General features: G+C 45.8%; 1 protein-coding gene across 2 annotated transcripts in view; it reads left to right on the top strand.

The window, feature by feature from the left end:
- Nucleotides 1-13,975, top strand: part of shisa9a (shisa family member 9a) — a 31,774-nt gene extending 17,799 nt beyond the window's left edge. The window contains exons 3-4 of one of the 2 annotated variants that reach the window (XM_042082603.1): nucleotides 5,539-5,664; nucleotides 9,351-13,975. In XM_042082603.1, coding sequence (XP_041938537.1) covers nucleotides 5,539-5,664; nucleotides 9,351-10,327 — 1,103 coding nt within the window. In that variant the 3' untranslated portion in view covers nucleotides 10,328-13,975. Of the gene's footprint in view, nucleotides 1-5,535; nucleotides 5,665-9,350 lie in introns of both variants that reach the window. The other variant, XM_042082602.1, reaches the window with a different exon arrangement.
- Nucleotides 13,976-15,885: the final 1,910 nt, after the last annotated feature.

Here is a 15,885-nt window from a genome sequence, read left to right as displayed (position 1 = left end):
AAGAGGGGTGAATCCCTTCTTCCTGCGGCCTGTGTCGTTTAGCGATTGCTCCCTGAGTCATCTTCGTGGCTAGAGCTTGACGGGCGGGTCGACGCCCTGAGACAAAACCACGGGCAGCCACTTTGCTTGTACCTACTGACACAGGAGTGGGAGTCGCGCGGGCGCAGCTGGACTCTCAGTCCGTCCGGCGTGATGGATGGTCCGCTTTGTGGTCCATTCCAGTGTTTACTGAGGCACGTATATTCATTCGTCCCACTGAATGATGAGGTTGTCAGCAGAGTGATGCGAAGCCCGCTGAGTGGATATGAGCAGCGGCTCGTCTCCAACTGGGTTCCCCCACAACCCCCTCCCCCCCCCCTCCACACACACACACCCATCGCCCCTCTGACACCCATACACACACCTGTTGCATGACATACACCTTCAGACAGCCTAAGGAAGGCAGGCTCAGGGAACGAAGACCGCTGACACAAATCCTGGGGCCAGCTGGTGCTATCATGACTCGACCATTACTCTTAGCAGAGCTGGAGAACACTCACTTTCATCCAGCGAAACAAGGGCACTCACTGCTAAATGGACCTGGGAAATGGACAGACGGAAGTCATTAATTCAATTCAGTAGTGATGAAAACACCCTTAAAACAATGCTGGACGAGGCTACTTCATTGTTGGCTTTGGGATCAATGCTCTAGACTGGATTTTCTGAAAGGTCTATATAACCAACAGCCAGTAGCTGCCCAATATCAGCCAATTATCAAATGAAGCACTTTACACAAGGCAATAGAAAATGGACTTTGATTCACTTACAGATAGTGGCTTGCCTTGATCTCATGGGCTTTCTTTTCTTCTGAAGACTGATGGGCAGGTTTTTATCAATCCCCCTTCAGCTCTTCACTCGGGCTGCAGCCATATTGACGGCCAAACAGGCTGATGTTTGGCCGTGGGATTTGAGATAAAGATTAATGTCCCCACTCATTCACCCGGGAATTAAGCAGCTGTTCAGCCGAGACTGGTGTGCGGGTGTCTCCCTCTCTCTCCTCGCACATCCCCTGCCAACCGCAGATGAACCTCTTTGTGCAATTTACACGAAGACACATCAGGCAAATAAAAAAGAGGTTCCACTATTGTTTGACGACCTGTAGAACTCCGGTTGTACCCTTGTGCATATTATGGGATACGTCTGAGACTCAGAAAACATATTTGTCTGTATGGAGGCTCCGGTGCCACGGAACAATTAGACTTAAATGAGATGCTACGAAATCTTCATGTCTCAAGCCTTTTAATATATCGTCTCCCTTTTTTTTTGCGCTTGCGAGTGTGTGGAGGCATTCGGTTTAAATGGGAATATTGTTGTGGGACCCCCCCCCCCCCCTCTCTGAGTCTCACTCTCACTGGAATATTGTTGTGGGACCCCCCTCCCCTCTCTGAGTCTCACTCTCACTGGAATATTGTTGTGGGACCCCCCTCTGAGTCTCACTCTAACTGGAATATTGTTGTGGGACCCCCCCCTCTCTGAGTCTCACTCTCACTGGAATATTGTTGTGGGACCCCCCTCTCTGAGTCTCTGAGTCTCACTCTCTCTGGTGGCTCCTGAGAAGAGAGCTGCTCGGGCGACGGCTAATGAGAGACAATGAACTGATGAGCATATGGCGTGGATAATGAGGACAACCGTGTTTGCAGCGCGCAGTCTCGCGCTCTCGCAAGTGTTCCGAGGGCCAGGGGAGAGGAGGGAGAGGCCCTCTTTAGAATGTCCTCTGAACGTCCATGTGCCAAATGTCCACAGTCTTCAGCGGTGATTGTTGTCTATGTTCGTCTGTCATTGTTTGTTTCTTCTCTACTTTCTTCTTCCTCTGGCACACCCCACCATTCCCACCAACTTGTTTTTGATGTTTTAGATTTCTTTTTCTTTTTCAAGGTTTTTCTTTTTCTTCGTCTAGTTCTGGGAAGTCACAAAGCTTCCTGTTGTCAGCCATGCCTGCAGGCAGTGCTCTCAGCGATCCATCTCGTGTGAAGCAGCCATGGAGGTGCTCCCTCCTGTGTCTGCCTCGGTTGATTGGCTAGCGTCGGCGTCCCTTTCCCGGAGAATGCGTTATTATTTTTGCCCCCTCCTCCAGCTCCCACCCACCCGACTGCACGGTTGCCGCCGTGTCCTCTGTCCATTTGAGCGCTTCCACGGTGCTCTGCCGGCGTGAGTTGACCGAGCGAGGGCCGGGCCAGTGATGCAGGGGGCTCTTTGGTGAGCCGGAGGCCAAGCTGCGGGGATTTCATAATTAGAGGAGGCTGGGGGTGTGGTGAGCTGTGAAAGGTGACCCCAGCGTGGAGGCGTGGGGGCTGAGCTGAGGTGCTACTGGGTGCGGGAGGCTAGACAGTGGGGGCAGACACGGGGACCAGGCACCTTGACCCTTACGCCTCAGTATTCTGCAAAAATAGTCTGCCATTCACGCACACAAACACACACACTTAAACACACACACACACACACACACACACACACACACACACACACACACACACACACACACACACAAACACAAACACAAACACTGTGAGCATTTGTGTCAAGGTCAAATCAAAACTGGGAGTTATATAAAAAAGCATGACCAGAGTGAAAATGTTTCTCTTACATTCTCAAAGTTATCTAAGTTTTTTTAAAGTTCTATATATTCTATTATATTCTATTCTAGAGTATAGATGTGAATATTTCCAAATGGGTTCAGTGTTATACACTATTATAACAATGTTATAACATTCATGTAACAATCTTGAGGATGTGATCTATCCAAAGGGAACCAATTATGTCACTGATCACCAAGTCATATGTTCAACTAAATTCTTGTACTGGACTAGTGAACAGTTGACCTACTGCAGCTAATGTAAAAAAAACATGGCAAAGCAAGACATATCTGGAGCTGTGTTTGAAACTAAGGGAAAGGTGGCATACACTTCCAAAGTGGAGATCAAACTGAACAGTCTGTTGAAATGAGGAGCTGAGGTGGTGTTGTCTTTCATCAGTGCGTGCAGGAAGGCTGGAATTGGAGCTCATCGATCTCGATCTGCACTCATTCGCTCGCTCACGTGGGAGACCGCCCGCGCGGCACTCGAAGGCTTTGTGGCGTGCATTGCTCTGCCTGTGAAACAAACACCGAAACGGGAGCATGGCGGCGATGGAGGAAAGCGATAAGCGCGCTGTCACTAGAGCGTCTTAAGACCTTTTCCAACTGAACACTTTGGGAGGAGGTTTTTTTTTTTCCCACCGGCGATGAGTCAGCGACTCGGAACAAAACAAAAACAAACACGAAAATACCCTGATGAGTAGAGGCAAGCCGTGAGCTCCCGCCCACTTGCATGCTACATTTTTGGGATTTTTTTTCTGAAGCGAGTAGGATGGTGTGCAAAGTGAACAGCATGCACGCAAACAGGACAAAAGGGTTTGATCCAAGGACATGTAAATGTAAATGTAAATCAGGTTTATAGGCCAAGTATACTTGCGTATACAAGGATTTGGTCTCTGCCTTTATCCCATCCGTGAATTAGTGAACACACAGAGCACACAGTGAAGTGAAGTACACTGTGTTCCAAATTATGACGCAATTTGGATTTACAGTACACACTAACCGCGCTCGGGGAGCAGTGAGGGGTTAGGTGCCTTGCTCAAGGGCACTTCAGCCGTGGATATGAGCATGGGAGAGCAGTGCTCAACCACTTCCCCCGCCCACATTTTTCCTACTGGGTCGGGGATCGAACCGGCAACCCTTCGGTTACAAGTCCGCACCCCTAACTAGTAGGCCACGACATGCGTCCACCAAAGCCTAGTCTCTCCTGGTGAGGTCCGTTCTGCATTCAGCCGTACCGGTTTCGGATCGGAAAGATTTTTTTCCATCATTTCCCCTTGTCAGTTCACAGCACACACCAGCCACCAGGACAGTATGATGAATGTCTGAGCACAATTCAATCACCTTCAGTCTATTTAAAGGCCAGTGGCCTCTGAGGATAAGGCAGACTGCTAGTGCCTGTAACTATAGACTGCCATGTCACTGAATAGTCTTTATCTGACATTGCCTGGTTCAAAGGAAGCCTTCTGCTAAGTCCTTGTGTAATGACATTTGGAAGATACTGAAGCTAAAGCTAAAATTAAATGACTGGTCGCATAAACTGCTATTAAAGTCTCAGGTGTTCTTTGAAATTGTGCAGCCTAGTTTATGTATGTCTGAATACACCCCAGCCAAGCAGATGTCTGCACGTCTGATAGGTGTGAATGTGTGTGTGTGTGTGTGTGTGTGTGTGTGTGTGTGTGTAGCGCGGGCTGATTCCAGTCTCTCTCTCTCTGTAGTCAAATGCGTGTCAGTGACCCCCTTTGCATCAGCGTGGAGCAATTAATTAGTCTCAACAGCGGTGGCACGCCAGCAGCCATGCCACACAGGTTAGGAGGCTTTCATCGTCACTCTGCGCTGACAAGCCATCATCATGAGACGAGGTCGAGGGATCCACAGGGGCACTGTACACACACACACACATTCCCACACACACACACACACACACACACACACACACACACGCACACACACACACACACACACACACACACACACACACACACACACACACACACACACACACACACACACACACACACACAGAGATAGGCACTGTCATCCATGTACATTCTTACAGTCTCTCTCACAGACACACAGACTAATATAAGATAGCACCATCTCATTCATACTTGCACATTGCACACATTGACATCACTCCAATGTCTTCATATCTCTATATCTTTCTTTCTCTCTCTCTCTCTCTCTCTCTCTCTCTCACACACACACACACACACACATACAAAGACAGACAGACAGATACACACACACACACACACACACACATGCACCTGCTTATACTGTACAGGCTGACAGACAAACACACATGTCCACACCTACAAACACACACACACACACACACACACACACACACACACGCAAGCGTATGCCGTGCATTGCACCTGTCCCTCTTCCAAGACGAAACCGAGGAAACAGGAGGCTTTTTTCTGAGTGACATTTACCCCAGCTGTGAATAAATGAGACAAGCCTGTCTCGGCGCAACAAAGGCATCGCGTTTTTTGCACCCGGCTCTGCGTGTCAGAGGGAAGTTTTCCAGCAAATCCTGCCACAGAGACACAAAGCCCATTCAAATCACTCAAAGTTAATTTACACTTTGAAAATGATCAAGTAGTTTGCGGAGGAGACGCGGGCGCTCATGACAACACTGTTTCATTGGGTTTGGGTTTTTTTTAAATTATTTTTTATTTCTTTCTTCTTGTAATAAAGGCAATCTGTCTCAAGGGGGAAAGAGACCTGCCTGGCTATTGCAGGGGAACATTGGGAATTTGTGACAGGACCCATCTGCAATGCATTCTTCTCACATATATCACATGCATACTGTACATCCAAACACAAAAACAAAGTTAAAAAGCCTGCTTAAAAAAAAGGTGTGTGTGTATATCGGTGTGCTAACGGCTTCTCTCTTGGCTTTGTGTGTGTTCCAGAAGGCGGGCAGATCAACAACAGCGTGCCCCAGCAGCACCCGTATCCTGTGCTAAGCCAGATAGCACCCATGTATGAGCAGCAGCAGCCTGGCAAGGAGCTCAACAAATACGCCTCCCTTAAAGCTGTCGGTAAGGACCACGCATCTTCGCGAGTTCCACGGTTGCGGTGTGTGTGTGCGTGTATGTGTGTGTGCGTGCGTGTGTGCACACGCATAAAAAACAACAGTAAACAACAACAGGCCCAGCAAGCGTCCAGTAGCGGGTCGGCTCACGGTGGGACATGCTCTGCATTTAGACGGCCACCCTCCCCGGTCCAGATTTTTCTATTTTTGAGGCAAAAAAGCGACGCACGCTGTGAACCAGGACAACTGAAAATGGTTATTTTGCGCTTCAGTGTTCTGTAGACCAAGTTTGATAGTCACACCCCAGATTCACTGCCATAGTTTGTTGCACACCTCTAACTGTTGAACACTCACACACATCTGCACACCTACAGTAGCTACAAAACACACACATATGCACACACACCCACCCACAAATATGTATATAAGCATACTTTTTCTATATGTATAGTCTTTCTTAATAAGATTTCTGCTCCTGGTCTTATGGTGATTCTCATGGGAATACAAGTTAAGCTATACGTGCTCATTTATGTTTTACATCAATCTGTTTGTCTATTGCCAAGAAACTGTAGCCACAGTCACCGTGTCAGCAGAGATGGAATGACTTAACACAATCCCCTGCAATTTCCTGCAATCTCCCGCCATAATCACTCATTATTCTCCCTTTGACTGGAGTTTGGGCACAGGCAGGCGTGGAGCCAGTGGCCTCTGTGAGCGCATGCAGGGAGCGATTCTCTTTGCCGGGAGAAACCCTATTCATCTGCCAACCCCCATTAGAAGAGTTTTTCTCTCTTTCTCTCTCTCTCTCTCTCTCTCTCTTTTCTCTTCTACTCCATCCGGCTTTTAGAAATGTGTTTCTTTACTGCTTAAACCAGCATCACAGCCACTGCCGGTTAATGTTCCGATTCTGACGGACAGACAATGCGCTTTTTAAAGATAGCGACACTCCATTATGCATGTAGCAGTCTGGCACCTTCACAACTTTTTGCCGAGCCCATTTTGTGAGGCTGATAGCATACGGACTCGGAGATTGCGGATCTGTCTGTCTGGAGATGGCGGCTGTTAGAAACTGAAGTTTCTGTGAGTTGACACTTTCAGAGGCTCTCAATTATTATTTTTTATTTATTTAGTTTGAATGTAGCTGGCCATCTTACTGTCATTAAAAAGGAATACATTGTGTTTTTCAAAAAGCACACCACGAACTTGGCAGCCTAGTCAAGAGACCTTGGATTTCATTAAACTTCACAGAAAGCATATTTTGCTTTTTAGCAAACCTGTAATCTGCAGCTGAGTGCCGTAGCGTTTGTTTGGCCGTGGCCTTCTCTGGATTTGAACAGCTAACGCACCGGGCGCATCCTCATTAAATATGCATGCCTCTTGACAACTTCATGCGGGAAAGAAGGAAATCTGCTGCAGCACCTGCGGGTGTTTTCAAAACACCACCTCATCATTTTTAATCACCTTCGCAAGATTTTAGACAAAACTTTCTCAAAGGACTGACAAGGAAACTAAAGGAACAATCATCACTCATTTCATTTATGTTTTATATATTTTTTAATATGGAAATTCCACTTTAGATTATTACTGATATATTCCAGGAATGAATTACACAGATGTAGGGCCATTGTGATTTATTATTTATCAAGGAACAGAAATGAAAGTATGGGGGAACTGAATAGAAAGTGTGTGTTTATTGTATGAATGAGTAATTCATTATTTACTGTTTCAGAAGTCATGAATAGTTGTAAATTGTCATTGCCAGGGTTGTAATCCATAATGAATGCTTTTTAAAAGTACATGCTATGCATTATGCATAGAGGCTTTAAGCAAAGTGTGACCAGTTTCTTTCTTTAATGTTGGCATAAGAACTCCCCCGCCATCCCCCCACCCGCATGCAAACTGGACGCACTCATAAACACACAGAAACATCACACACAGAAACTGGTTCTCATACTTCACACACACACAGGCACACACACAGGCACACACACACACAGCTTAGAGTTTAAGAAGTGAAGAAATACTACTGTAATTTCTTGTCATCTTGTGAGGCGCTGCAAAAGATCACTAGGAGGAAACCCACTCCAGTTCTTTGCTGCTTTAGGTTTTATTTCGCGTCCTTTTGATGTAATTGCCTTTTCCCTGAGATCCCCAAAGGTATAGGATCTGCAGCCCGGGTGCAGATAAGCCACACTTCTGCCGATCAATACTTATCTTCCCCATCCCCAAATGCATCTCTAAGGTCACACTATTGGATTTTCTTCCACCATGAAGAACTGGAACTCTAATAAAAGGGTGCTGTAGAAACGTCCCCCCCCCATCCACAAGATATTTGGATACCACTCCTTAGAAGCCAAATCCCCAGCCAATTATTTCTGGAGTCATCGACCTGGATAGAGGGGAAAAAGACCTAACAAGTAGCTGTGATTGAGTTGATTAGTTGTGGACACGGCTGACTTTGACCCAGTGTGAAGTTATTTGCTCAGTGGTGCGCCGCATGGCTGATTTATATTTGAATTCTGTCGGTCGGAAAAAGCAAGAGTTCCGGTTTGATCGCGGCGTGTGCCGACGCGCCATTAGGCTCAGGGATTGATTCACCTGTCGGCCAAGTGAATCCTTTGCTGACGGAGACACGTCTGCATAACATCACCTCTTAGTCACTCCCCCTTCCCCTTATACACACACAACCCCCCCCCTACCCCCACCCCACCCCAACACAACTCGCTCACCTTCACGTCAGCCCCCCCTCCACCCGTGATAAATAAGATTTAGCACCATGCAGTGGCGCAAAGTTTGCGAGCGTGTAAAGTTTATCTTCAAGGACAGGCTAAAAAAGCAACAGACCATCAAACACGGCCTCATCAAAGTCACGCCAGGGGGATGCTGGGGGGGGGGGGGGGGGGGGGGGCTGCAGGCGGAGGAGTGATGACTCCACTGCGAACATGAATCACCTGGTAAAACGACACGTTCCGCAGGCCAGCCGCCACGGCGACAGCCAGGCCCCCTCCTCTCTCTGCGCAGAGATGAATGAACAGTTAAACGAGGAGATGAACGGCCTCGATAACACAGATTGAGAGAGGGAGAGAAGGAGAGAGAAAGAAGGAGAGAGGGAGACAGGGGACACACATGTAAACACTACGTCTCTCGTGTGACTTGAGGTGAAAGCACCAGTTTGTCAAACAGAGTTATGTGATATTAAAAACTAAAAAAAAATGGCAGTGGCTCCCAAATATCTAAACAAGAGCTGGGTGTCCCGTTGTTTCTCACGGGGTGACCAGACCTGTACACCGCCGCAGCCTGGCAGCTTGACAGAGTAAAGGTCAGGGAAAGACATTTTCGTAAACAAATGTCACTGGAAACGTTGGGTCAGTAGGTCTGCACACTGTGTTGGTTAACGCGGTGTGGAATGTAAACTGCCAGATCACTGAGCATGAGAGATTAGTAGCCATTGGCTACACAGCTGAAGTATTCTAGAGCAGACAGCCAACAGTCACAGTCTAACCGCAACACGAGGGAGGAAAAAACACAGTGTGTTCTGACACCCTGTCAGTCCTGCTCGTGAAATGAGATGGATAGTGATATTTCATGTATATTTCAAATATGTTTCTGCTAGTATACAGTTCTGATCTGTCATTGTATGATACACTATTTCTTGCTCTTTCTCACTATAGTTTTTCCTTTTCCTTTTGCTAGCGGATAGAGCCAATGGTGACTTCTACAACAAACGCCGCCATATGTCCGAAACAGCATCAAAGGGAAGCCTGCCCCTTCATCCCATGCGGATGGAGCTCCATGAACCTACAGCCAAGTACATCACCGAGATCCCCTGCTCCAAGCAGAATGGACAGAAGCCCAAGAGCAGCAAAGTACATGGATCTGGAGCTGGACCGGGAACAGGACAAGGACCTGGAATGGGAATGGGAATGGGAGTAGGTTTGGGTGGAGGAGGACAAGGAATGGGGTCAGGGATGGGCCAAGGAATGGGAGGAACGTTAGGACCAAGAATGGGGTCAGGAATGGGATCTGGAATGGGAGGAACGTTAGGGCCAGGGATGGGTTCTGGAATGGGTTCTGGAATGGGTTCTGGAATGGGAGGAACATTAGGGCCGGGAATGGGGTCAGGAATGGGTCATGGGATGGGAGGAACATATGGACCGGGAATGGGGTCTGGGATGGGAGGAACTTTGGGACCAGGAATGGGGTCTGGAATGGGGTCTGGAATGGGTCAGGGGATGGGTCAGGGGATGGGTCAGGGGATGAGTCAGAGGATGGGGCCAGGGATGAGTGGAACATTAGGACCAGGAATGGGGACCGGGATGGGAGCAGCAATGGCAGCAGGTGCAGGGATCGGAGCAGCAATGGGAGGGACATTAGGACCAGGAATGGGTTCGGGAATGGGAGGAGGCATGGGAACGGGAATGAGGTCAGGAGGGCGGTCTGGCGGGGCGTCAGGTATGCACACGCTGACCTACAGCTCCAACACCATAGCCACCCCTGGCATGCTCAAGGGCTGGGACGGGACAGAGACGGTGGGCCGGCGCAAGATCTACGGTCCCCGCAAGTCGCATCCGGTGGACCAGCCGAACGAGCTCCACACTGCCCGCAGCCACCACTACCTACCGACCCAGCCCTACTTCGTCACCAACAGTAAGACGGAAGTAACCGTATGAGAAGAGGGCACCCATGTGGTTCTCTGCAGAGAAGTACAGCAGTGTTCCCCAATGGGCCGTCTGTCTCTGTCCAGGGCATATATGTGCACAGCAGCGCCTTCCAGTGGATGGGAGGGGGTGGCGGTGGGAGGCGAACATGTTTTTTTCATGGTTGTCAGTCAACGGCGTCCAGGTTGTGGAGAATAAAGAGTTAACTGTCTGTGAGAACCTTGACTAGAATCCAATTCCACAGTGTCAGTGAATTATCAACACGGATAAGGAATTATTAGAGGATTCAGTGGGATTGCCATTGACTGTATGGAAATAATTTACACAAGCAATACATAAAAATTCATAGGACCGTGTCAAAGCAATGGCAAAAATGGCAAGACTCAAAGGACTGTAACATCATGCCCGACTGTAAGGAACAATCATGGAACTCCACTTAACCAATAGCAACCCTCTCTCACCAGTTTTAAGGGGCCATGTATTCATATTATGCCCTGTGTGTGTAATCCTTTAAACAGAGACACAAATTCTCTGAAATCTCTGCATGGACAAACGGTGTTCACTGCCTCTAGACGCACTGAAATGCTGGTGGGAGCCCAGTGCGGTGGGTGGACGGCAGCCGAGGCCGGTTTCTGGCCCGCGGGATGTGCCAGTGACCCCTGGTCTGCGTAAAAACAACTCGACAGTGGGCTCCACTCCCTGGACGTTTGGGCTGTCCGTCTTCTCGTAGCTACCGTGTTGCTGTCCAACAGACGATCACAGACCAAGACTGCAGAAGCTTGGTCAATCAATGGTTATCTATGGCCAAACTGTGGGCTTGCTTACAAACATGCCTTGCCATTCATTGTTTTCTCTCTCTCTTTCTATCTCTCTCTCTCTCCGAACCCCCCCCATCTCCTACTGCTTGCCCTGACAGACCTCTTTCTGATTCATTTTGTTAGACCCACCCAACAGAGAGCTGATTAATGTCAGTGCAAGAGGATATTTTTCATTCGGTTTAGCATTTTCAACCCGGGTTGTGAAAAACCTCATTTAGGCAAAGAGGAACCCGCTATTCCGGAGACACTGAGGTGAAGCGAGAGAGTGAAGCCAGAAAATTATCTTCTTTCCCAGAAAAACTTGCAGCTCCCATGCCCAGATATTTTTCAATTTACATCAAGCAGGTCCATGAATTGCACACAACACAGAAAAATGTCTGGCGAAGAGTTGTGTTATAGTAGTGTGTTTTGTTTTGATATCCTTTTAATACTGTTTAGCCTGTTAGCCTCATTCAAATGAGAGAGAGAATGTGATGACGCTGCCTCTCTGACGCTGTCTTTGAGGCTGCTAAGATGCAAGTGACTGTCTATAAGTGTACATTCTAGAAGTTGACCAGTCACAATTAAGCGTTGAACTTCTGTCTGCATAATGTGTGTGGTTGTTTTGAATAGCATTCAGTGCTGTCCCACATGCTAATTCTCACTGTGATAGCTAAAAAAAACACTCACACACAGGTCACGGTGTCTGTGATCTTCACCAATAGGCTTAATCCACAGACTGCGTAATTAAGTTCAATGATGGCCAATCTAGACCCAACAATGTGCATATCTGGGATGCTTGACCTGTCTGTGCCGCCCTGAGACTAGAGGGAAGTGTGGAATTACATGCGTCTGGGATGAGAATTCATGGTGTGCTCCCAGAAACCCCCACCCTTCTGACAGGGCTGTGACTGACCACAATCCCCAGTCTGTGGTGCATTCCAAAACGGGCAGCCTTCAAAAAGCGCAGAGGAGGTGCCATTTTAACGCTGTAACTGCCATTTGCCATTTTGTCACTTTGTCAAATTCAGCTCTGATTGAATTCTAGCACAGCATAGCACAACTCTATACTTGTCATACCTGTCTACTGTGGCATGTTTTTTTTTTGTTTGTTTGTTTGTTAGATTGCTGCCGCATGTAGCTGAGAGGCGCCAGTAGAAAATGAAATACTTAAATGGAGTACACCTGGATGGAAATTGCCAAAGAGATTCTGATTTTACCCTCCCAAACATAATTAAGGGTTAGTGTTAATTTTTTTTAGTCATAATCACAGAATTCATTGATTAAAATAATTAATCCTGGGTTTAGTTTAATTGTTTTGTTTAGAACGGCATTGTGCCAATCAAATTAAGCCTTCCAATTTGGATCTGATTTAGAGTTTTTGCTGAGAAGAAAAAAAAATGAAAATGGAAGCTCCATTATTTCACACTGTGCAGAAGTTCTGGCTGAAAAAAGGCGAGTAAGGAACGAGCGGTTGACTGATTAAGGCCCAGGCTTTTTCAGAAGCAAATGGAAGTTGGCTACGCCAGCCCCCCATCTGGCTCCCATTCACCTCAGCCCAGGTGCCAGGCATGGGTGGTGCTTGAGTGGGCCCCACTTCTGGAGAGGCCTTCGAGCGGCGCCAGAAATCAAAGTTTCTTCTCAGCTAGAGGCAGGCAAATGGTGCAAGTGAAGGTGCAAGTGACCTAATTAGCTGAATCAGGCTCATTCTTTTTTGCTCTCGCTCCCTCTGTCGTGTGCTCTGTTAAAGAGTGGGCTCATTTCCAACTGGGGTTGTTCAGCTCAACCTTACTCAAGTCTCAAGTCTTACTGACTAAACATGTGTTGAGAGTAGTGGCTTATGGTATCTGCTTTTGGTATTTTCTTTGTTTTAGCCTGTATCAAATCTCTCTGGCCTAAAAACACAAAACCCCAAATTATTATTGTATTGAATTGTTACTCTGTATGGATAGGCATGAGACTTTGAGGCACTGTACATTGAAGAAAATGTGTCTAACATAATAATAAAATAATTAAAACTAAAGAAATTTTTTTTTACAAAAGAACATGTTAAGGGCAACAGTTTAGCACCTTGTGGACTCACCCTGGGCATGGTGACATTTTTCTAGTGACATGGAACACAGTGATGCAGGGTTGTGGTATGAGTGCAAATGTTAGAGACTCTGATGGGTTGATTATTCTTTTATATACTGAAAGGCTGCAGAATACATTTAATGTGTCTAAATCCATCGTTTCGATTATGTTATTGTATCGTGAAGTATCTCGGCATTTGGTCACTCAGCTGAAAGTGAATACAGAGAGCAATGAGTGATCAGATGAGGTGCTCGTTAGTCATTCAGCTCCCCCTCGCCAAGACATGGCACAGAGAAGCAGGACAAATGGTCCACTGATGGCAAGAGATCTCCACCGGGGCGAAATCAAGCTCCCTTGTTCTGATCCTCAGAGTGGGGCGAAGCCCACAGACAAAAATCATAATTTGACTCACAGCAGAGAAAGCAAAAACACAATCTGTCCCTTTTAGGGTTCCGTACAGCACATCCCAAATCCCACAGCAGTGAATTTTGTGGGTGTTTAGATAAAACTATACCTCATGGCATCTCTGGTCCTTCTGAAGTTGAATGTAGTGAGTCTATATCACCATCTCTTTTCTGTCAGGTAAATGTCATGTCAAACCATCAGCTTTTAAAGTCCTGCTTGCCTGTGACGCATATAGGTGATCACTCCGGTGATTTTTTTTGTTTCCATCACAACATGCAATGGATGGATTGAACGAGATTATGTCTGAAGTAACACAACTGTAGTATGCGATGGATTGAACGAGGTTATGTCTGAAGTAACACAACTGTAGTATGCGATGGATTGAACGAGGTTATGTCTGAAGTAACACAACTGTAGTATGCGATGGATTGAACGAGGTTATGTCTGAAGTAACACAACTGTAGTACAAAAACACTAATGACCACAGAGAACTGTACTGCCAGTACAGCTTAGACTGCAGACAGCCATTCAGACAGGATCCACAGTCAACTGAGATGATGGCCTCCCGTAAGTCATCAGCTTGGCAGACTTCATTGCTGATATATAGTTAAATGTACAGTTATACATCTTAAGGATAATTAAGTGCTGTTATGTCCTTGACTGGACAGCAATTTGTCCAGGATTTTAAAAAAAAACTGTGTTGGTAGCAATCAAACTATAGGTTAAAGGACTTTATTTACGGTGCATGATATTGTGAAGGCTAGGAATAACGCTCAGCTGGACAATTAAATCTGTGTGAAATAAGGGCTTACCTACAGCATATATTAATATTTGCTACTGTTTTTTTTTCTCCACAACAAAGTCGTAATTCTATTAAGTCATTTTCTAATTTGTATCTCGCATATGTCACCAACATGGCCTGACCGCATATTTGTTGTCCAGAATGTAAAGATACAACACTGAAGTAAATATGACGTTGACCAAAATATATTTTTGAATATGTTATCGCTTATTCTATGTCATGGACTGTAAGTAGGCTATAAGTTAGTCAATTCATAAAAAAAAAAACAAGGAAGTCCTGCCACCCACACAACTATGACAGATGATCTGACAAGAGAGAACATTATGCTGTAGACAAGTTTGGAGATTTTTTAATATTGTGCATTAGCAGCATAATATGTCAAAATGACACTCCTTCATTTTTCTGCCAAGCACGCTCTTTTCACTTGGCGTTTTCAAATATGTATCTTTATTGATTTATTAATTTCTCTCAAAGGCCAAGGCAGATAACGTTACAAACATATAATCAATGCAGTTCCACCATACCCCTACACATCAGCGTATACTCTCTGAATGTTAGCCATACAGTACAGGAGAACCATACATATTTGACTACTATAACACAAGTTGATGTTGGACTTTTCATGCAGTTTGTGGTATTTATATATACATAATATGTGGTATTTATATACATATATATGACTTAACACTGCATCTGAGCAAGTGATAAGAATATTAATTGTAATCTCTATTTCCTATGTTTGCACATGAATTGACACACACACAGTGGAAAGTCACTGTTGCTAGCCCTGCGGTAGACTCACTTATGATTTGTGAGATTCAGTAATAGAATAGCTGTATATTTGGGAACTAATTTAAGTATGGATAGCAAAGAGAAATCAATGTTTTTGTCCATTAATATGATACCATTGTGTTGATATAACTGTCTATCCTTTGACCTTCTTATTTTTTGTTATTTTTGATTGTTTTTCTTTTGTTTTGTTTGTTCCGGTTTTATTTACCTTTTCTGTTTTTGCTGTTGTTTATTGAATATTTTTAATCTATATCTATGGTCATTGTTCTATAATCCATTTTCTTACGTGGCAATAAAAGCAATGCACATCTTCTGTAAAACAGTGTCCTTCCATGGCTTATTCATGCTTTTTGTCATTCCTTTCCCACGTCTCTTTGTTACTGTCTTGGTGAGTAGGTATGTCCTTGGAATTAAACCTATTCAAAGGTGACAATCATGATCAAACTATCTGTTGTGTTGTGTTGTCATTGTTAACTCAAGAGCCATGGGCACATCATGAAAAAAAAACCCACACCACATCCAGCACCTCTGTGAGCACGAGAGAGAAGGAACCATTATTGTGTTTCTGCTTCAAATGATATGGCGGCGACGAGAGGGCTACCACGATGAATCACAAATGCAACGGAGGAGAGGTTTCCCTGGGTGTAATTAAAGCCATGCCTCCCAGTTTGCCCTTCTTCAAAGAAGCTTATTAACCACAC

Source organism: Alosa sapidissima, chromosome 24, assembly GCF_018492685.1.
Source record: "Alosa sapidissima isolate fAloSap1 chromosome 24, fAloSap1.pri, whole genome shotgun sequence".
In the NCBI taxonomy this organism is placed as follows: domain Eukaryota; kingdom Metazoa; phylum Chordata; class Actinopteri; order Clupeiformes; family Clupeidae; genus Alosa; species Alosa sapidissima.
The sequence above is the reverse complement of the archived record's forward strand: the minus strand, read 5'-3'. Positions and strand labels throughout refer to the sequence as shown.